Here is a 21,816-nt window from a genome sequence, read left to right as displayed (position 1 = left end):
TGTTACAGCATTTTAGCTCCCAACTTTTATTCATTCATTTAATTAACGTTTTTTGAAGATTGGCATGTCTCAGGCATGAAAAACAGCTTGTGTCTTTGAGGAGCCCACACTTCAGTGGGGGGAGATTGGCAAGCCACGGGTGTAATTCAGGGGTGACACGTGTGCACAGGGCCCTCTTGGACCATGGACGAAGGGCGTCACAACTGTAAAGGCAGCTGAGCTTTGCGTGCAGGAAGGCAGGTTCAGTGAGAGGTATGGAGTCTGAAAGCTGTGGTGTGATGACTATGAGAGAGCCGGCTGAAATAGGGTTGTTTGAGATAGAATACCGTGGAGGAAGGCATAGAGGAGTGGGGGACCATGGTTGCTTTGGGGAAGTCAGGTGGTTTGGGGTGTTTGGGCACAGGTTATTTGTAGGAAAAGAACAGGTAGAACAGGCCTGACTGTGATAGGTGTCAAGGGTAACTCTTAGGGACTTCGATATTCTAGCTAATTGTACCATCAGATTTGCATGTTGCAAATGGATTGAGTGCCTGGGACTGGGATAAAAAAATTGACGGAAGTGTATAGGATGGCTTGGACTAGGATGCATGTTATATAAGGAGCAAAACTGTTCAAGAAGCACCCTGGAAACCTCATGCATTATCTGGACAGCAAGCTAGGTGAGAAGTTGGGCATCCCTCTCCTCACCCTCAGTTGTAAGGGTGACGCCAAAACTCCACTCCCCATGGGACTGACCGGGAGTCGGTGGTAATCCAACTCCATGAGCTTTAAAGAGCCCAGGCACCCCCACATCTCCAGGCTCGTGCATCGTCAGGTTATTCTGAGTCAGCTCCATATGGTTTATACCCCAATTCCAGAGGGCCAGCCAGCCTCGGTGGTCCCCATCTGATAAAGCCGCTTTATCATGCTTGCCCTAGAGCAAGAGAAACACACAGGGAGTTGAAGTTTCCTCCTCTGAAATAGAACCCATGCCGTGACCTATATACATCTTAGTTCAACTCCGAGTTAAGGCCTCTTAAACCCTGGCCTTGTACGTTTCCCCTTTCCTTAGTAAAGCTTCTTTCTTTAACCCGTGGCTAGCATTCCATTGAGGTATTGTTGGTAGAACAGTAGGGACTGGTTAGGAGGTGGTTGTGTTTTTCTATTTGAAAGATAGATGTGGTTTGAACCAGTGCGTTGTTGGGGGCGGGGGAAGGAGAGAAGTGTGTCGATGAGGGGTATGGTTAGGTGTTTGAATCCATAGAGTTTGAGAACACCCTGGATGTGGGGTTAAAGGAGATCGAGTAAGGTCCACGTGCGACAGCGGAGAGGTGGGCATTAAATGGATCTGGAGTTAACGCTGTCCAGCGTGGTGGCCATCGGGCATGTGAAATGTGGCTACTCCGAATGCGCTGTGAGTGTACATACCTACCAGATTTCAAAGACTTCATATGAAATAAAGAATGGAAATTATCTTATTAGTAATTTTTATATTGATCATATGTTAAAGTAATGATGTTTTGTCTCTATTGGCTTAATAAAATATATTAAAATTAATTTCACTGAGTTTTTAAAGAAAATTTTTTTTTGCCTTTTTTAATGTGGCATGTTTTTGTTTGTTTGTTTGTTTTGCTTTTTAGGGCCACGCTCATGGGATATGGACGTTCCCAGGCTAGAGGTTGAATTGGAGCTGCAGCTGCCGGCCTGTGCCACAGCCACAGCAATGTAGGATCCAAGCCACATATGCAGCCTACACCACAGCTCACAGCAGCACGGGATCCTTAACCCACTGAGCAAAGCCAGGGATCGAACCCGCACCCTCATGGTTCCTAGTTGGATTCGTTTCCGCTGCACCACAACGGGAACTCCTAATGTGGCGTTTTTAATGTCTCACATTGATGATTCACATACTCCTCCTTTTGGAGAGCACTGCTCTTGGGCCATAGAGAGGAGGACTGGTTTAGAGAGAAGGACTGAGGAGTAGTTGACACTCTGGGCTTGTATAAGGTCACCCAGGACAGAGAGTTAGAGGGACAGTGGCGGAAGTCCGGGGAGAGCATCTGAGCAGATGCAGGTCGAGGCAGAGGAGAGGAGCCCTTTCTGACCTGTGGAGGGGAGGGACACAGCTCTGGCTACCTGGACGCTGGACGCACTACGGAGGCCTCTTAAGTGGCGCATGGAAGGCAGGCCGTTGGGCCAGCCAGCTTTGGTTGATCTTCCTGTTTAACTTTGTTTTCTCGTCCCTCCCTGCCTGCCCCCCCCCCCCTTGTTGCCACTTGACTGCATCTGGCTCTGTCTCCCTTTTCTTGGCCGCACTGTATTCTACAGTGTGTGTGTACTGCTCAGGCAGTCTATAAAGATGATTGATCACAGTTTAGCGAAAGCAGCTTGGGCCGAGTGTGTGAGGCTGGCGTGTACCCACGTGTGCATTCATGTGCGCTCTCCCTCCGTGTGCGAAACCTCACTGATTGCAGTTGCCTCGGGCGTTCTCGATTCAAGACGAGGCTGGAGAAAACGGATGCCTCCAGCCAGTGAGAGCTAACGAGAACCAACAGGCTATCACTGCTGTGCAAATGGACAGACCTCTACCTGTGTGACGTCCTCTTTTCCATTTGGGCTTTTAGGTTCAACCGACTCTCTCAATCCTAGACCACAGACCACAATTTCTCCAGCAGATCTTCATGGCATGTGGTATCCTACAGTTCGACGAACTCTCGTCTGTCTCTCCAAATTGTACAGATGCATAGATGTACGTGTGTAAATTCTTGTATCTTTACCATAAATTGCTTGCTCTTTCATTTACAATATTTTTTAAATTCAAATTTTATTTTAGATCTTGGTAGTGTATTCTGTTTGGTACTAGACTAGAATAGTAAGATTTTAAGATACAGAGATAATTTTAAGATCAATCTAATCAATCTAATTTACAGATTTTTTTTTTTGGTCTTTCTAGGTCCGTACATATGACACATGAAAGTTCCCAGGCTAGGGGTTGAATTGGAGCTGCAGCCGCCGGCCTGCACCACAGCTCATGGCAACACCAGATCCTTAACCCACTGAGCGAGGCCAGGGATCAAACCCGCATCCTCGTGATTACTAGGCAGATTCATTTCCTCTGTGCCATGGTGGGAACTCCTGATTTACAGATGCTCAGCCTGAGCATTCTCTAGACCCTCAGAAGCCTTTAACAGGCCCTGTAGAGTCTGAACACCTTGACGTTGTGGGTGAAATTTTGTCTGTATGTTTATATTTGTGTCTTCTGAGGAAAAGAGCTATATAGCTTTTATTGCTTCTTATAGGGTCTGTGACTGTAAGAGTAATTCAGCTGCCTTAGGTTAGTGATAAAGAAAAAGAGACGCAGGAAGGTTAAATCATATGTCCAATGTCACAGAGCTATAATATTTAGTACCAAATACAACTATTTATACATTTAGTACCAAATACAACTATTTTAGTTTTTGCACTCAATTTTAAATCAGCTTCCTTAATAAGTAGCAGTCAGATTACATGTGTGTGTAACTGTGGACTGATGTTATTAGCTGAAATTGGCAGCACACTTTTAGGTTTTTTTAGCCCCAGCTTATACTGTGCATTTATTTTTGGTGACATTTATTTTAAGCATTCCATTTTAGTGATATGAATATCAATCCCTGAAAGATCAGATTAGTCTATAATTATTTACTGTCATAACAATTTTATTTTTTATTTTTATTATTTTTTGGAGGGAGCAAAGAAGAAAAAAATAGCTTTATTGCTTTGCCAGGCAAAGGAGGGTCAAAGCAGGCCAGTGCTCGAAGACTCTGCCCCCCTTAGGAGAGATTGGGAGGTGGTTTTACAGTTTGGGGAGTCAAAAATGGGGCCGCAGATAAGGATCAGGGCAGAGGTCAAGCTTGCATTGTTTTCAAAGCTGGAGTTCAGTGGTCTGGTGTTCTTTTGAGGTTCAGGTCTTTATGCTCCACGCTGAAGCACCTCGGTGAGACAGAGTGAGAGGCATGAAATAGATTTATTAAGATGGGCTGCTTGTGAGAGATGCAAGTGGGCAAGCAGAGTTTCTGCCTGTTATAGTGATTTTAATTCACTCATTGTTAAAAATTAATTTGATTATTGGGAGTTCCCTGGTCATCTAGTGGTTAAGGATCTGGCATTATCACTGTTGTGGCTCAAGTCACTGCTGTGGCAAGGATTTGATCCCTGGTTCGAGAACTTCTTCTTGCCATGGGCATGGCCGTGAAAAAAAATTCATTTGATTATTACAACCAAAACAGCACATACAGAGAGAAGTGATTAAATACAACAGTTGTGTAATTAATTGTCCAGATGCCACTATTTATTTATTTACTTATTATTTATTTATTTTTGTCTCTTTATCTTTTTCTAGGGCCGCTCCCGTGGCATATGCAGGGTCCCAGGCTAGGGGTCTAATTGGAGCTATAGCCGCTGGCCTACCTGTAGCTACCGGCCTATGCCAGAGCCACAGCAACTCGGGATCCGAGCTGCGTCTGCGACCTACACCACAGCTCATGGCAACGCCGGATCCTTAACCTACTGAGCGAGGCCAGGTATCAAACCCACAACCTCATGGTTCCTACTCGGATTCGTTAACTGCTGAGCCACAACGGGAACTCCTCCACTATTTTTTAAAGAATACGGAGTTCCCACTGTGGCTCAGCAGTAACAAACCCAACTAGTATCCATGAGGATGTGGGTTCAATCCCTGGCCTCGCTCAGTGGATTAAGTGTTGCCAGTTGTGGTATAGCCTGCAGCTGCAGCTTCAATTCAACCCCTAGCCCCCGAACTTCCATATGCCATAGATGCGGCCTTAAAAAGGACACACACAAAAAAGAAAAGAATATAGTTCAGAAGAGTATCCATGTATCCTGTCCCTCTGTGGAGATGCTTTGCAGCTCAGATTCCTAGGGCCTGAGCAGGGTTGCACAGTTGTCTCATTGGTTCACTAGAGTGCACACTACCTGGTGTCTGTTTTATATATTTTTTTTATTTAGGCCACACCCGCAGCATATGGAAATTCTCAGGCCAAAGATCAAATCTGAGCCGCAGCTGCGACCTGTACCACAGCTAAGGCAGTGTCAGGCCCCTAACCCACGGTGCCGGGCTAGGGATCAAACCTGGGCCTCAGCAGTAACCCAAGCTGCTGCAGACAGTGCTGGATCCTTAGCCTGCTGCACCACAGTGGGAACTCCTTGGTGTCTATTTTAAACTGCATCTGGAGTTTGTGCTTGGAGATTTTTTTTTTTTTTTAACACATGGTATCTATTTATTTTTAAATGTTTCGAGAGGTGCAGATTAGAAAACTACGTGCTAGTCTAGAAAGGTTGCCTGGGAATAGGAAACTCCAAGGGGAATATTGCTGGTAATAAACTAATCCATCAGTTGAGGGCAAGCAAGCGTTATTGTTTGCTGTACTCAGAGCCAGTCATTTTCCTTTTTTTCTGTTTTGTGAAGCTCTACAGTGATGTTTCTCTCTTATTCCACCAGAGGGCAGTGTTCCAAGGATTATCACAGGAGGCCTTGTCTGCCTGCATTCAGTCCTTACTTGGAGCATCAGAGTCTATCAGCAAAAACAAGGTTTGATGAAGTGTTAGGTGAAATCTTGTCACCTACAATAATATTGTGGAATGCAGCAGTAATTTATAGGCACAGAAATTTAAAGCCGGTAGAATTGGCCGTAGAATTTAAGATGACTTAATTTTGAGGCCCTTTGAGAGAAGTTAGTATTCCATTTTAGTGCTAAATAGAGACTGTGCTGTGTAGCCCAGTGCCAGCTTTGGTACAGTACCAAAAATGATACTTAGGTTATAAATTCTGTGGGATAAGGTTTTCTTGTTAGAGCCTCAGCAGCTGGGAAGGTAGTGGAGCACTGTTTATCATCATCCCTGCAGAGACGATGTCTTCAGTAGCTGAATGGCCTCACTTGGAGGAAATCAGCCGTGGTGGAAGGCAGGCCCTTCTGGCTCGTGGGTTGTGTGACTAGAAGTAGTTGCCGTGATGTTTTAATCAAGACGACGTCTGGGGCTGAAGGCTGCTGGCATGTGCTTCTCCCGTGGACCCTGAGATCTTTTTTGAGGAGGTCCAGCAGCGTTCAGCGTGTTACTCTGCTTAAGTCCCCACTTAAGATACCTGTCACCTCCTGGGAGGACGCTGTGGAGACTGTTTCCAGCCAGAATTTCTGAAGCTGCTGGGAGTTTTCAAACTTGGGGGCCTTTCTGGACTTCCAGATTTACGAGCTTGGTTTCTAACCTCAAGGTTTTAGATAAATAAAAAAACAAACCAACACTCCTCACAGAAGAATTTTAGGATTCGATTGCCAGGGGGGAAAAGAAGGCTCTACCGTTGTTTGTGACCATGGTGTCCTTCCAGTCATGGAACTGAGTTGAAATGAAATTTTGATACGGGGATGAGAAGCGGAAGGAAAGTTAGTTATATACAGACCCTCTTCTGAAATGAGAGCTGTGATTATTCACTATTTTGAGCTTTGAGAGTAAGTTTGAGTCACAGGACTCTTGTGGATGAGTCCTGAGAGGGTGACAGGAAGTGCAGTGACTCCGGGGTGTAGTCGTCTGTGCTCTGCTGCTGGCGGGATAATCCAAAATGGTACCCCCACATTGTCTCACACTTGGAGGCTCCTTTTGTACTTTTGTATAAAGATGAGTATATCTCATCTTCCGGATATTGAAAGCACTTTGACCGAACAGTGAAAGCCGTGTTACTGAGAGAAGCCAGAAGGTGGGAGGGAGCAGAGTCGTGCTCTTTGGGGGACTTGTCTCTGCTCCCTGCTCTGTGCTCATGTTGGGCCACCTCATCTTGTCTGTTTCTGCAGACAAGGGACTTGACCTCCCTTTCTGAATGTGTTGCTTTATAACCTTTTGTTTGATTTACTCTCCTGGGTTTCCTAAGGGGAGCAGGTGACAGAGTTAGCAAGAGTTGGAAGCAAGATGGTTCTAGATAATTGTAACGTGGGAATATGGGGAGAGTTCCTTGCACAGCAGAGGCGTATCCGTTGAGGCCAGAGACCTCGTAGGTGAATGTTGATTAATATGTGTGTTTTACGTACTCCTGTTTTTATTTAATCTACGTTAATAATCCATTTTCCTGTCTTACAATTCAGACTCAGATTGATGGACAGCTTTTCTTAATAAAGCACCTTTTGATTCTTCGTGAACAAATCGCTCCATTTCACACTGAATTCACCATTAAGGAAATTTCCCTGGACCTCAAGAAAACTAGAGGTACTTCATTGTCCTGGCTGGCACAGTTGGCTGTGTTTGCGCTGCCCAAATGTGTCAGCACAGGTTATAGGTTTATTTTATGTTCATCTGCAATTTGTTTTGCATGCTGTGCTTGCTAAGCATGTTACTTACTTGTTCATACTAAGCTGAGCTGTTAACATCCTAATTCCATCTAACTTGCTGTATTTTCTTTATGAAGGGAACTGTATCTGAGCATTTCAGCTTATAATACAGTATCTCTTAGACTTTGCACATATTACTATAACCAGTTAAAAAATGAAAAATCAGCATAATACTGCTTAAGAGTATCAGCTAATTGGAATGATTTTCAACATTGAGTTGAGTTTTTCAGTTCATGGAAACTCAGAAAGCCAGCTGAATAAGATGGGAGCCATGCTTATCTAAGAAAGAGTCAGGTTCTGTTCCTAGCCCCTCATTTCCTGGCTCTTGTGAAATTTGATAGGTGTTTTAGCCTCCCTGCCCCAGGTAAAATGAGCAGAATCCACTTGTCATGATGCCTTCACCAGGTTATCAAGAGCATTAAGAATGAAAATAAACCAGAATATATATTAAGGCGCTTTTGTAAGCTCAAGGTGCTTAAATAACCTTACCGTTGTGTTGCTGCTAAATCAGCTGGTTGTTAAGTAATCATGGAGGCAGGGTCTCTGAGTTGGTCATAGACATTGAATCATCTTGGGAAAAATGCTTCATCCATCCTAATGATTTGTTTCTGACGGAATGAACAAGTGCTGATTTCTAAAAAATCACAGTAGTTGTAGTCTGAGATGTTGATCTGAGCCGTTAAGGATATACTATAAATATCCCTTTCCCTTAATTACTTATGGATTTATCTAAACTTATCTTTTCTTAACCACTTTCAAGAGAATTAAGCTCCTAACGCCTCGAGTCATCCATTTATGAAATGAATGAATTTCTCTCTTATGTATTGGGCGAATTAAGAAAATCATTGTCACTCAGGTTCTTTTCTCTACTCTATGGTTTAGAGGAACTCCAAATATAGGATTTCCAAGGGGAGCAGGTTGTTACTTTCCTAGTGACGATGCTAATAAAATAGTGGGCTTGATTTAACCCACCTAAGAGCCAACGTGGTTTCATCGTGAGACATGCTAACTAAAACAGTTTATTCTTTTTCTTTTCCTAACGCACTGTCCTTTTCACCACAGAGAATACCTTTCAGTTCTTGTGGAATTGGGGTAGTAAGCCTGTTTGTTATTCATATACTTTAAAGTTTTTTTAGCAGTAGCCAGATCTCCCAGCTTTTTCGCCTTCATGGAATGCGTATATTTGTAAGCGCTTACTTTCAGGGGAGGCTTCCGTCACCCAGCCGTTTTGGTTGGTTTCCTGCTTTCCTTGCAGTGTGAGGTGTGACAATAGTGCCCTAACCTTGAGGAATGCCAGGCGCTGATGGTCCTTACTTTAAGTAATAGGAAGAAGCAGGGCTGATGCAGTTTCCTTCATTTTTTTTTCTTTTCTTTTTTTGGTCTTTTTAGGGCCGCTCCTTCGGCATATGGAGTTCCCAGGCTAGGGGTCAAATCAGAGCTACAGCTGCCAGACTGCGCCACATCCACAGCAATGTGGGATCTGAGCTGTGTCTGCGACCTACACCACAGCTCATGGTAACACTGGATCCTTAATCCACTGAGCAAGGCCAGGGATCGAACTCATAGCCTCATGAATACTAGTTGGGTTCTTTACCACTGAGCCACAACTGGAACGCCTTCATTTTTTTTCTAGTTCATACTTTGTTGTTGCTTCATTCTACTGTAGATCCACTGAGATGTGAGAAGATGAAAAACTCTAAAATTTTGGCAAATTTTGGTTTAAAGTATCTTTTCCCCCAAACATTGTGAAAGTTATGTAATCCTACCAAACAATCACCTACACTTTTTCAGGTGTCTTGTAGAAAAGATAGAAGAAACAAAGAGCCATTTACTAAAATGTTACTTCGAATACTGAATCTCAGAGAGACTTTTTTTTTTTCCCCTCCCCTGTAGGATCAGGGTCAAGGCAGGAAGCACCCTGTGGTGTGTACTTGTAAAACCAGGGTTGGAAGCATTTCATGCTTTGCTTTTTCCACCCCGGCGAAGCAAAACAAGGAAATGATCTTTTCCGACTGTTGCTTCGTAATATTTGCTGTCTTTCCTTTAAGCCTCTAACCTCTCCTGACTAACGTTATGTCTTATTGCATTTGAACATGGATGAGACCTGTCCATACCCCGCATAGATTCTAGTTAGTCTGGAGGTGAAGGGGTGAATATGTCCTTTTGGTGTTTTCTTCCTGGCTGACACCTGAGTTTATTCTCTCTGCTTCAAGTGAATAAATTTCCGTGCCAGCCAGATCTTAAACAAAAGAAGCTGGGTAAGTATATGAATCTTTAAAAAAAAAACAAAACCAAAACCGACTTAGCATCGGGAAAGTAAAGCAGTGACGGTTTTAAGGCATCGGTTACCATTTGATCCTTTTTTTTGGTAAGCGAAGGGTTGAGATTCATGGTCATTTTGCAGTTCTGACTTCTGCCACGCCATCAGGATGGGCTCCGCAGCCATCGTTGTGGTCCTCACCGCCTCAGGGGGACGAGGGGGTGGAAATGGAACCGCTCTTGCTCCGGGGATAGTGAAGCGCTAGTGGATGTTTACACACTGAAAGAGTAACTCGGCTTTTCTCTTGCACCTGTACATGTTCACCGGATGAGTCATTTTGTTTCACAGATGCAGCATTTAAAATCCTGAATCCTATGACTGTTCCAAGATTTTTTAGGCTGAATAGCAACAATGCCTTGATAGAGTTCTTGTTGGAGGTGAGAAGGAGTCTGTTTCCTTGGTGGTGGGAGATAAACGACATTCTTTGAACACGGCTGGTCATCTCTCGGCCCATAAAGACAGGAGGAAATTGTCATCCTCTTTTTAAGGGTACTCCCGAGATACGAGAGCATTATCTCGACTCTAAGAAAGACGTGGACCGTCACCTGAAGGCAGCCTGCGAGCAGTTTATCCAGCAACAGTCCAAACTGTTTGTAGAGCCGCTGGAGGAGTTCCTGACAAAGGTACGGAGACGCTGGCGCCTGTCGGGTAAAGTCGTTCCGAGTCCTCCCCGGCCTTCGCTTTGAATGACCCTCTTGGGGAAACTGTGACAGACGGAGCTCGTAAGCCCCCGTCTTGCCGAGTCTGTCTCAGAAGCCCCCGTGTCTCCCATCGTGGACGCTTCCTGGCTGCACTTCGAGGGGCGCTTGCAGAGTCTGCCCATTTTCAGAGAAAGTGTGCAAATACCGCAGAACGAGTCGTCGCAGACCTCTGGTTGGCTCTGTTTCCTTTACCCGCAGTGTAGCTAAGGATCTGCATGTGGTCTGGGACTCGCTTTTCCTGGATGGGACCCGCATGGCAGTCGTCCCCGTCCTGTCTGTTGGTCAGGACGTCCCGGTAGTTAAATGAGGATTTATTTTCCTCTTCGTTTTGCCGTTTCTCCCTTTGGTTTAAAGACTTGAAAACTGAAGATTTTATATTATTGTATTGTTAATCACCAGGTATATGGGTTTATAATAATCTCTCTCTCCGTCTCCTCCCTAAAATCCATCAACTGACAAATGCCAGCAATGAAAAAGTCAGATCATGGCTATTTTGACTTTCCTGTGTCAGTGTAATCTTTTTTTTTTTTTTTTTTTTGAACATAAGTATCTGTTCCTAAGGATTTACCTCATAAAGATGTTTAAAAAGTTGGAGTTCCCATTGTGGTGTGGTGCAGCGGAAAAGAATCTGACTAGGAATGATGAGGTTCGATCCCTGGCCTCACTCAGTGGGTTAAGGCTCTGGCGTTGCCATGAGCTGTGGTGTAGGTCGCAGATGTGGCTCAGATCCTGTGTTGCTGTGGCTGTGGCTGGCAACTGTAGCTCCAATTTTACCCCTAGCCCAGGAACCTCCATATCTCGCGGGTGCAGCCCTGAAAAAGCAAAAAAAAAAAAAAAAGGTTTAAAAAGTCTTGAAATTAATTTTCATTTATTTATTTATTTATTTATTTTATTTTCCCACTGTACAGCAAGGGGATCAAGTTATCCTTACATGTATATATTACAATTACATTTTTTCCCCCACCCTTTGTTTTGTTGCAACATGAGTATCTAGACTAATTTTCATTTATTAAGTCTCTACTCTCTGTCCACATTAAAGCACATTGATACTGGGTGGGTGCAGCCCTGAAAAAGCAAATTAAAAAAAAAAAAAAAGGTTTAAGAAGGCTTGAAATTAATTTTCATTTATTAAGTCTCTACTGTCTGTCCACATAAAGCACATTAAAGCACATTGATACTGGTGGGAAATACTGTGGATGAATACTTTGCAGTAACAGAGCAGCAGAATGAATCTTCTGATGTAAGCAAGTTGGTTATAACAAAATCTAGGGTTAAAGGACTTTTCTAGAAAAGTATAATTTTCCTAGAAGTCCAGGGGATAAAAATTCACTGACGGCAGTTGTCCAAGTTGACCTTAGTATGAGTTTGGTAAATCTTGGTCATTTTGGAAGATTCTGGACACGATAAACATTTTTTAAAAATTAGAGATTTATGTAGAAAAAAGCTCTTCCAAGTCTGAATCATGGAATGGCTCTCCACGGACAGCCCACACATCTGCAGCGGGGACCCCTTCACCTCTGTGTATACTCCCCTCTCCGTGGAGCTGGTGAGGGGGAGGCCCTGCGCCTGCTCATCTCTGGGGAGCAGCCTTCCCCACGCCGCCGCCACTCACACCATCCACGGCTGCCTCATTTCTCCTGTTGCAGCCCTCGTCCCTCACTGCCCCTCACTGTTGATTTAGTATTTAGTAGGTAGTACAGTTTAGAGGGCCTGGCCCCCCTTTTATGTTATCTTCTTCCCCGTTCAGGTTTCTCCCCTGTCCTGCTGGCACAGAGCGAGTCCCAGGTAAAGATACGCACGTTACGCACACAGGTATCCTGAGCTCTGGAGTTCGTATCGACAGGACATCATTTTAGACACGACTTCTCAGAATTTGTGGACCAAACATTTTTCCACTTTCTGCCTGCTCAGTGTTACTGGTATTCTGAGGAGCAGAGACCGAGTAAATGCTGTTAAAACTTTAAAGTGGTTTTCTTTAATCACCGTTTCTTTAAAATGATTTTCTGCAAGTTCAGAATCTTATACCCCTTTATTATAGTTGGCATTTTAAGGCAGCCAGTTCTTGCACCTCGATAAATGATTGCCAGGAGAAGAGCATCTGCAGGTGCAGAAAGGGAACAGTATGCCGTCTTTCTCTGTGGGGAGGGGCACTCCAGTGGTGTGTGGAAGTTCCTAGGCCAGGGATCAAACCTGTGCCACATCAGTAGTCAGAGCCACAGCAGTGACAACACCAGGTCCTTAACTGCTAGGCCCCCAGGGAGCTCTGGTACTTCATCTTTCATTTGGCCGTCTGCTTGTATGTGTCAGTATTTACTGATTGGATGTAAGCCTAATCTACAGTGTGTCCTCAGCTTGTTTCTAAGTTCGGACTGATTTTAAAATGTTTTGTATAATAGAACACACTGTGAGCGCCTGAAGAGAACATTCTTAGGTTGTCAGATTTCTTTTTGAGCCCAAAGACTCGAGGTGTGAATCTGATCCCCTTTCTCCTGTTGGTGAAATTGGCTTTTTTGTTTATGTAGCTCCTTCCCTGGGCTCTTTGTGTTGAGATGCTTTGTCTTCATTATTTCTCACTGCATCTCTGGTACCTAGAGTAAGTAAAGCCTATTCCTTTCACAGACTGAGAAACTAAAGTTTTGCGGAAGGACCCATTATACATGAAATGAACATTTCTACAATATCTTAATCTGTTTGGTATAAACACCCTTCATGGTTTTTTTGGTATAGTTAATGAAATTTCTTAAGAACAATAAAGTAAGTTCTACAAGAACTATTGCCTTATTTCCTGCTCCTTTTCTCTCAGTGTTTGAGTGGCCCTACCGAGTGTAATACTTGTTCTCTAACGGTTGGGGGGGTTAGAGGTTCATATGAAAACATTTGGCTCAGATCTTTTCTTTTCTTTTCTTTTCTTTTCTTTCTTTTTCTTTTTTTGACCTCCCACAGGGTATGGAGTTCCTGGGCCAGGGATCAGATCTGAGCCACCAGATCCTTGAACCCACTATGCCGTGCTGGGGCTTGAACATGCATCCTGGTGTTGCAAAGATGCCACAGATTCCTGCACCACAGTGGGAACTCCTGAGTCTGATTTTTTCTAAAACTAAAAAATGGTCCATACTTTTTTATTGTTGTAGACTTTTATCATACTGAATATTGCCTGAAACAAACTCTTAGGCAGGGCTTGGTGTAGTCATGGGTGTAGTAGGAAGAGTATAACATTTCGGGCCTGGAAGGCTGAGCCCTGGACCGCCTTCTGCACCTCCTGACTCAGGTGGGGGCAGTCACTTCACTTCTCCAAGCCTCACTTTTCTAGGCTCTTCCATGGAGAGAGTGCTGCTTCCCTTCTCCCTGCTTGGGGTTGTTATGAGGACTCACAGATGGCCATTATCAAAAAGTGCTTTCTGAGTGCTGCAGAGATGTTATTCTGTTTATTTACTTATTACTTTTTAGGGCCACACCCATGGCTAGGTGTGGAATTGGAGCTGCAGCTGCTGGCCTCGGCCACAGTCACAGCAACAACAGATCAGAGCCATGTCTGCGACCTCCACCACAACTCACAGCAATGCCAGATCCTTAACCCACTGAGCGAGGCCAGGGATTGAACCTTTGTCCTCATGGATACTAGTTGGGTTTGTTACCGCTGAGCCAGGACGAGAACTCCCCTAAAGTTTATTCTTTAGGTTCCCTCTGAAGTGTTATTAATTTTCTCAGTAACACCATAAATTAAATTTTTTTTCTTGACATCGTGTGTAATAAAATTTTACATGTAAACTCAATTTCTGTTCTCAAGGAATTATAATGGGAAATCAAGATGGAAAATGCGTGAACATTAAGGTGTGTATAGCAGTGTCATTATGAGACTATGTGTCTTTATCCTGTAGGGTTTTAAAAAAGGTAGGGCCGAAGGTGCGGTTGTGACTCAGCGGGTTAAGAACCCATCATCGTGTCCATGAGGATGTGGGTTCGATCCCTGACCTCACTCAGTGGGTCGAGGATCCAGTGTTGCTACAAGCTGCAGTGTCAGTTGCAGATGCGACACAGATCCCACGTTGCTGTGGCTGTGGTGTAGCTCTGCAGCTGCTGCTCCGACTCGACCCCTAGCCTGGGAACTTCCATGTGCTTACAGGTGCAGCCCCAAAAAGAAAAAAAATGGTACGGCTAATTGAGGAAACCTTTTGAAGAAAATGCTCCTTGAGGTTTAACTTAAAGATAAGCATATTATCTAGATAGTAAGTAGAGATGAATATTCAAGTTTGTATTTGCTTTTAATATAAAAATACCTACATATAGCATATGTCATTATGAAATTGATTAAATTCTGGAACAATCAGTAGAATAACAGGCAGTCATTACCATTTAAAAAAATGTCTTTATAGTTGATTTGCAATGTTCTGTCAATTTCTGCTGTATAGCCAAGTGACCCAGTTATACACATATAAACATTCTTTTCTCATATTATCTTCTATTATGTTCTATCACAAGTGATGAGATAGAGTTCCCTGTACACAGCACAGTCATTACTATTAAAGCATAACTGTTGGATACAGAAAAATGTCCAGGATTTAGATTTAAGTGAAGAAAAAAGTTTTAAGAGTACTGTATTCCTACTTTTGTAAATGTAGACACAGTGTGTTCGTATATTTACTTTGGAAAATATTTGAGATAATATGCACTAAACATTATCTAATCTATAGTCATTTGTGTGACTCCCTTTTAAAAGCTGCATATCACAGTTAAAAAAAAAGACATGGAGAAGTTCCTGTCGTGGCACAGCGAAACGAATCCTGCTAGGAACCATGAGGTTGCGGGTTCGATCCCGGGCCTTGCTCAGTGGGTTCGGGATCCGGTGTTGCCATGAGCTGTGGTGTAGGTTGCAGACGCTGCTTGGGTCCCGAGTTGCTGTGGCTCTGGCGTAGGCTGGTGGCTACAGCCCCAATTAGACCCCCTAGCCTGGGAACCTCCATATGCCAAGGGTGCGGCCCTAAAAAGCCAAAAAAAAAAAAAAAAAAGACATGGAGAGGAATTAAGTGACAGTGGAAAGGGGTGATTTTATGCACATAGCAACACGAGCAGAGGCCTAGAAATGGCCCAGGAATATGAATTGTTAGAAATAGAGGGTTAGAGAGGCCTGGGTTAACATTATATCCTGTCTATGCCCTTTCTCTGCCTGAATGTTTCTCTGGCCGCCTTCTTAATGAGAAATCTGAAGAGTTGGTGCTCAAGTTTTTCTGATGAGACTGTCTAGTGAGGCCAAAGTTACAGCCTGGACCTTTGGTGCCGAGCAGTCTATTAAAAAAATGTTTTATGCAGTTTCTGTCCTTCACTCTCCTCAACTACACCGTAGCCCCACTGAAATCCTCCATCTGAAGAACATTCTTGTCCAAGAAGGTGAATACACTTCCTTGGTTTTGCTTCTCTGCACTGATGCAGAGGAATGAAAAGAGAGGTGAATAGAGGGCAGACATCCAGTTCTGTGCCTGTCACACTGTTGGTTAAATGTGCCTTCGATGCTATCGGAAAGTCTTTTTTTTTTTTTTTTAAACAACACTCTCTCTGCCTGTGATGGAGAAAAGGACCCTCTGGTTATATAAAGGAATTTTTGTCCAGCTGTTGTGACATTTTTCTAATAACATACAATAATAATTTAATGTTAATCTAACGGTCCACTTAAAGAGAGGCCTGTTTTGTGTTGACATTTCTCTAGGTCTTCATTCTTATCTTCCTACCCTGAAATCCCTGGCATGTTCAGGACATTGGTGTCTTGGGGTTTTTGTGTGTTTGTGTGGGGGTTTTGTGTGTTTGTTTGTTTGTTTGTGAAACAGCATATGCCTTGAAATCACAAAAGTTTTGCTAAAATATTGTATCGTTTGTAAAGAGCTATGAGACATGATGCATTTTCTTTTAGGGCTGCACATTTGATTGTCGTTACGCTTTCACAGGTTCAAGTAGTGTATCTTTGGAGAGCAGTACTAGTTTAATTTGTCATCCGTGAAATGAAACTTTTTTCTTTTTGTCTTCTCTACTAGGTTTCGGCATTAAAAGCAATGGCCAGTCAGGGAGGACCCAAGTACACGCTCTGTCAGCAGCCTTGGGCACAACCAGGTATCCACATTTTACTATCTAGGATTTCTTTTTTAAGTTGTCAGTTAATTTGCATTTATATAGTCCTGCTCAGCAGCTTGGAGTTGGTTTCCTGCTCCTGCTGTGGTTTGGGTTAATGCAAGATCGAGTTTGGAGCTGACAAGGTCTTAATTGAGCCAACGCCACTTGCATTTCTACAAGCATTCCAAGGAAGGGAGAATTAAAACACACACACACACACACACATACATGTACATACTCACGCAGTTAAAAATGAAATATGACTTAGATGGAAACACTTTGCAACTTTGAATGTGCTGGTTTCTGTACACCTGCTTTGCATTGTCTTGGAACTTTGATGAAAATACTGTTTGATAGTCTGAAATTAATTAGAGAATGCTCCTGTTTTCAACTTGTATGTGAAAAAAGTTGGACATTATTACATTTTATGCAAGTTACATCCTCTTGAAGTTTTAGAGTGTTTGAAAAAAATTTTAAAAATCTGTCATTTGGGAGTTGGCAGGCAATATCGTTGATTGGCAGAAACGCTTAAGATGTTTCTAATCTTAACTCTTTCCTAAATGTAATTTTTTTTTTTATGCTGGAAGGTTTTTTTTTTTCCCCCTTTCCTTCTCTAGCATTACACATTAGACATTGAAAATCACAACTAGCTTTGTGGGTTATTTTTTTGTCCATTTTGTGACATTTTAAATTACCATTAAACCAGAATCAGTCGTCTTGTTAGCTTGGTATTTCTGGCCACTCCCTGGCCCGTGCTGTGATAGGGATCCTTTGAAATGAAGAAGGGCAAGATGGTGGAAAAATCAGCATTTTAATTATGGTGAGCTGAGTTCAGGTTGGTAGGGAAGTTTTTTTGCTCATAGTGAGAGAGAGCCAAAGAATGAGTCTGGCTTAGCATCCATAAAGAATTGACTGTCTCCAGGCACCTAAGCTGGAATTGGGTTTTTAACATGATTGCTTTTCCGTGCGTAGTGGAAGAATGGATGTCTGTCAGGTATTTATTTCTTTGGGGAAAAAGAATTGAGGCCATTCTGAAATTTTCAGTCATTATTATTAATGCCTCTGGTTAATTTGAAGTTGAAGTAGAACAGAGGTTGGAAGAGCAGCTCGGTATCTCTTAGGAAGATTTCTAAGTACAGGCAGAGAATCATCACTTGTCTTTGGATGGAAGGCAGGATTTTTTTTTTTTTTTGGTCTTTTCTTTTTAGGGCTGCACCTGCAGCATATGAAGGCTCCCAGGCTAGGTGTCCAATCGGAGCTACAGCTGCCACAGCAATGCCAGATCTGAGCCGCGTCTGCAGCCTACACCACAGCTCACGGCAATGCCGGAACCTCATGGTTCCTAGTCGGATTCGTTTCCGCTGCACCACGATGGGAACTCCGGAAGGCAGGATTGTATTCCACAAATTTATGAACTGTGATGGTGTGAGTATGTTGGCATTGATTCGCTTTCTTGCAAATAAACTTTGTGACATGCTTTAGGCCTTGTGTTTACTCTGGTGGAGACAGTGAGTGTTATACTGTCTTTATTATTTTAAACCTCTGTGCTGTGTATGAGATCGAAATCCTTGCCACCTTACTAAAAAGACAGAGCATGCTCGGTGCAGTACATTCTCGCAAGAGGCAGAAAACCATTGTCTTTTCCTGACAATACTGGACACTCTAACCATAGTCAGCCTGGTGGTAACCACTTGTTGTGGCCCCGCAGAGTCAGGAGCAGGCCCGTGTGCCTGTAACTCAGCACCAATTCCTAGAAGGAATTTTGATCATCTTTGAATTAATCGGGTTTTTGGCTCAAGATTTCGGTCACATGCAGAGCTTATTTAGAAGTAGGAGCTGATTTTGTTTTGAACATGAATATAAATGAAACTCTTGGGTGCCGTAAATCTTTCTTAAATAGGTAGAAACCACTAAATTGGCACAGGCACAGTTAGTGCAGCTAAACCCAGGGGTTTGATGCATAATTAATATATCTTCTTTCCCCTTTGGAAAGATTCTCTTTCGCTCAAAATAGGGGCTGTCGTTTTCTCAGGTGGATTCCTAGCAGAACTGCCCATGTCACATGTACTGAGCTCTTAAGCATCACTAGCGCTGTCGTTAGTGAGGCAGGGGTAGATGAAAGGAAAGTGACTGGATGGGGGGGGGACTGGATGCAGTGGGGCTTGCTGTTTTGTCATTTAATTAACCTATTTTGTTTCTTTGTCATGTAAACCACTTTGTAAGGCATCCTGGCCAGTGTAGCGGTGACACTTCAGTTGACCTAGTTGTAGCTTTCATCCCGTTCAGCCACAGGGAGCTATGGAGTTGCTTTTTCTTGACCTGTAATATGAGAAGCCTACACTTAAATGTCAGAGATTTGGGGGGGTTTTGGGGTGGGAACACCAAGAATAGTCTAGGAACTTGTCTTGGGCCCCTGGAAACGTAGGGTTACCTGTTCATGCAGACTTGATCATGTCTTGGGGTCGTTTCTTGATAAACTCAGGCGGTTGAGTTATAATTAGGATGCCAGTGTGTTAATTGACTCTGGGAAATATGCCTTTTTAAGAACTAGGATACTTTATTTACCCGGCTCCACAGACAACTTGTGATCATCGAGGGCTCTGAAGACTGACCAGTGATTCTTGGAGTGTGTTAGTGATAATAGGACCAGATGATAGCACCTTTGGGATTAATTGTCTTTAGGAGCTTTCATCTGTTTATGAAAAGTAAGCAATTCCTGGATTTTTTGTTCTTTCTTCCTGAGAGCATTGGCTCTTCCTTACCAGCTCCTCTGCAGCCCTTCTCAGGCAAAGGCGTTTTTTAACACGGTATAAAATTTGGCCGTGGAAAAGTATACCATGAGAAGCAATTCTGTCCTCTGCGCCCAAAGTAGTTCTCTCAAAGGTACCCCTGTTGCTGCCGAAACTCGGCCTCTGTCTACTGGTGCCAAATGGAAACACAGAGTTTTGGGTGAAGGAGGAAAAGCGCTTTTATTGCTTCTCCAGACAAAGGAGGTCACAGCAGGCTAATGCCTTTAAAGACTGTGCCCTCCACTGGCAAGAATTGAAGAGCATTTTTAATAGGAAAATGGAAAGGAACAGGTTTCCAGATAGGAATCAGGATTGGGACAAACGTGAGTTCTTCTTTCTTTGGGGGCATCTTGGTCATCCAGGCTGGAGTCAGGAGCTCTCCGTACGGTCATGATGGTGGCCTTCGGGGTTAGTGCCTAGAATCACAGCACTTGGGAAAAGGGTGTCTTGATCAGCGATGAGAGCAGACTAGGAAAGCTCCTGAAAAACATCCTGTGCTAATAACCTGCAACCCGCAGGCACTCGTACTTGTGCTCAGAGTGCCTACTCTTTAGCTGACGGGTAACCGTGTTTAGGGTGCAGTTAAGCCAGGGAGAAGGACAAGGAAGGACTCTAAGCTGTTCAGTTTTAAAGTATTCATTCCAGAAAGAAGCATAAGGAATGCAGCTTTTCTCTTAGGTGTACGAGATGCCTGCACCGTTATGTGTATCCTTTGAGAAGCAGCCAGGCTCCTGCCCCACAGCTGTGCTGTTGTTTCTTGGCTGTTCCTCCCCTGAGTGCGTCCCTTTCCTTCCCTCATTAACAACTGTCTGAACCTACCCCTTGGAACTCAGGGAAGGCTATGGGGGCTGAATGAGGCCCATTTCCTAAGAAATGGGAACGCAGAAAGGCTTTTGTGCCCAGGAGCCCCACAGGGTCCTGCTCGGTTACACTATTAACAGCGGCTTTCCTCAAATTGTGTGTGTACTAGCATATATCGACTTGAAATATGGTCCACAAATAAGATTATACTGTTGTTACCTGAAAAATTGGGTTTGCCTCTTGGTGACCGTTGAGCCAAAAGACACAGCCAAAGATCAGGAGAAGGAAAGATTTATTAGGTCTTTTCCAAAGCAGTGTCTCCCAGAACAGCAAAAGTGGGGAAGTTTTAAGCTAAGGGTACATGTATTCATGAAGGGGCTTGAGCAGAGGAGAATTCAGCATTGAGCGGGGGCAGAGGTCATCAGAGTCCAAGCTTTTCAGTTGACCGAAGCCCCAAGCGTCCTCTTCATCATCCCATCCACTGCCTGGGTGGGTGCAGCCTTAGTTCCCGCAGAACTCGAAGAGGGTACCAGATGGTTCTCTGCATCCCCTGATCCAGTTTTATCGCTGAACTATTGTTTCTTGGCTGCTTTTCCTTTGTTCTGCATTCCCTCACTTAAGATGATTAATTACTGAGACCTGTTCAGGGGCGAGCATTGTGGCCAGGCTTAGATCACAAACTGGCTTCTGCCAAAAATGGCTTCTCTTGTGTCAAGAAAGCCTTGCATGATTCTTTTTCTCCAGGGACCTCTCACCCTGTTTGCTTACAAGATATCTTTTTTTTTTTTTTAAACATAGTTATTCTGTATTTTGGAGCCCTTTCTATACTGGTATATCCAGCTTTACTCATTCTATTTAATAGATGCATAGGATACGTCACTATAGAACAGTTTCTTTAATAATTCTTTTAATAGATATTTAAATCATTTTGGCTTTTGTTTTTCCATACACTTTAATAAACACACATATCTTGGTATTTTGTGAGATGTCCGTAGGGTAAATTGCTCGCAGTGGAAATGTTAAGTGGAAGAGTGTACTTTCGGTTTTGCTAGGCGTTGCCTGCTAGCCCTGCCGAGAGGTCGGACCTGTCTGTACTCCCATTAACAGTGGATGAGGGGGCCTGTTTCCCTGCACGCCTGCCAAATGTAGCCATTCAGCCTTCATAATTTTTACCAGTCTGAAATATTTCAGTTGTTTAATATGTATTTCTTTAATTATGAGTGATGTTGAGCATCTTTGAAATTATTAATCACTCTTTTCCTTTATAGCTGTCTAAGTAATTTTCTCTTTTAAATATTTCACACAGATTACTATTCTTTCCTGTCTTTTTGTTTGTTTGTTTGTTTAGGGCTGCATCCGTGGCATATGGAGGTTCCCAGGCTGCGGGTCCAATCAGAGCTGTAGCCGCCAGCCTGCACCACAGCCACTCGGGATCCGAGCCGCATCTTGCCACCTACACGACAGCTCACGGCAACGCCAAATCCTTAACCCACTGAGCGAGGCCACGGATTGAACCCTTGTCCTCATGGATGCTGGTCGGGTTCGTTAACCTCTGAGCCACGACGGAAACTCCAGATTACTTTTCTTTTCCATTTGTCCTTCTTTTCAGACACAACACCTGGGCTACTAATTATTTCAGTTACAGTTTTCTGGGATTCTCTTCCCTTTCTGATAATACAGTATAAAAATGTAATGAATGGATTTTTATTTCCCATTGAATATGTATGGATATTTTCTGAATGACCTCATAAGACAGA

The 21,816-nt window shown here is 43.5% G+C and overlaps 1 protein-coding gene across 1 annotated transcript in view; it reads left to right on the top strand.

Moving 5' to 3' along the window:
• COG3 (component of oligomeric golgi complex 3) overlaps positions 1-21,816 on the top strand; it is a 66,446-nt gene that overhangs the window by 36,542 nt on the left and 8,088 nt on the right. Inside the window, exons 15-20 of the mRNA XM_047755707.1 lie at positions 2,604-2,728; positions 5,477-5,566; positions 7,107-7,227; positions 9,958-10,046; positions 10,158-10,292; positions 16,394-16,469. Of these exons, the coding sequence (XP_047611663.1) occupies positions 2,604-2,728; positions 5,477-5,566; positions 7,107-7,227; positions 9,958-10,046; positions 10,158-10,292; positions 16,394-16,469 (636 nt within the window). The remainder of the gene's footprint in view (positions 1-2,603; positions 2,729-5,476; positions 5,567-7,106; positions 7,228-9,957; positions 10,047-10,157; positions 10,293-16,393; positions 16,470-21,816) is intronic.

This window comes from Phacochoerus africanus, chromosome 13, assembly GCF_016906955.1.
Source record: "Phacochoerus africanus isolate WHEZ1 chromosome 13, ROS_Pafr_v1, whole genome shotgun sequence".
Lineage (NCBI taxonomy): Eukaryota > Metazoa > Chordata > Mammalia > Artiodactyla > Suidae > Phacochoerus > Phacochoerus africanus.
This window is presented reverse-complemented; position numbering and strand designations above follow the sequence as displayed.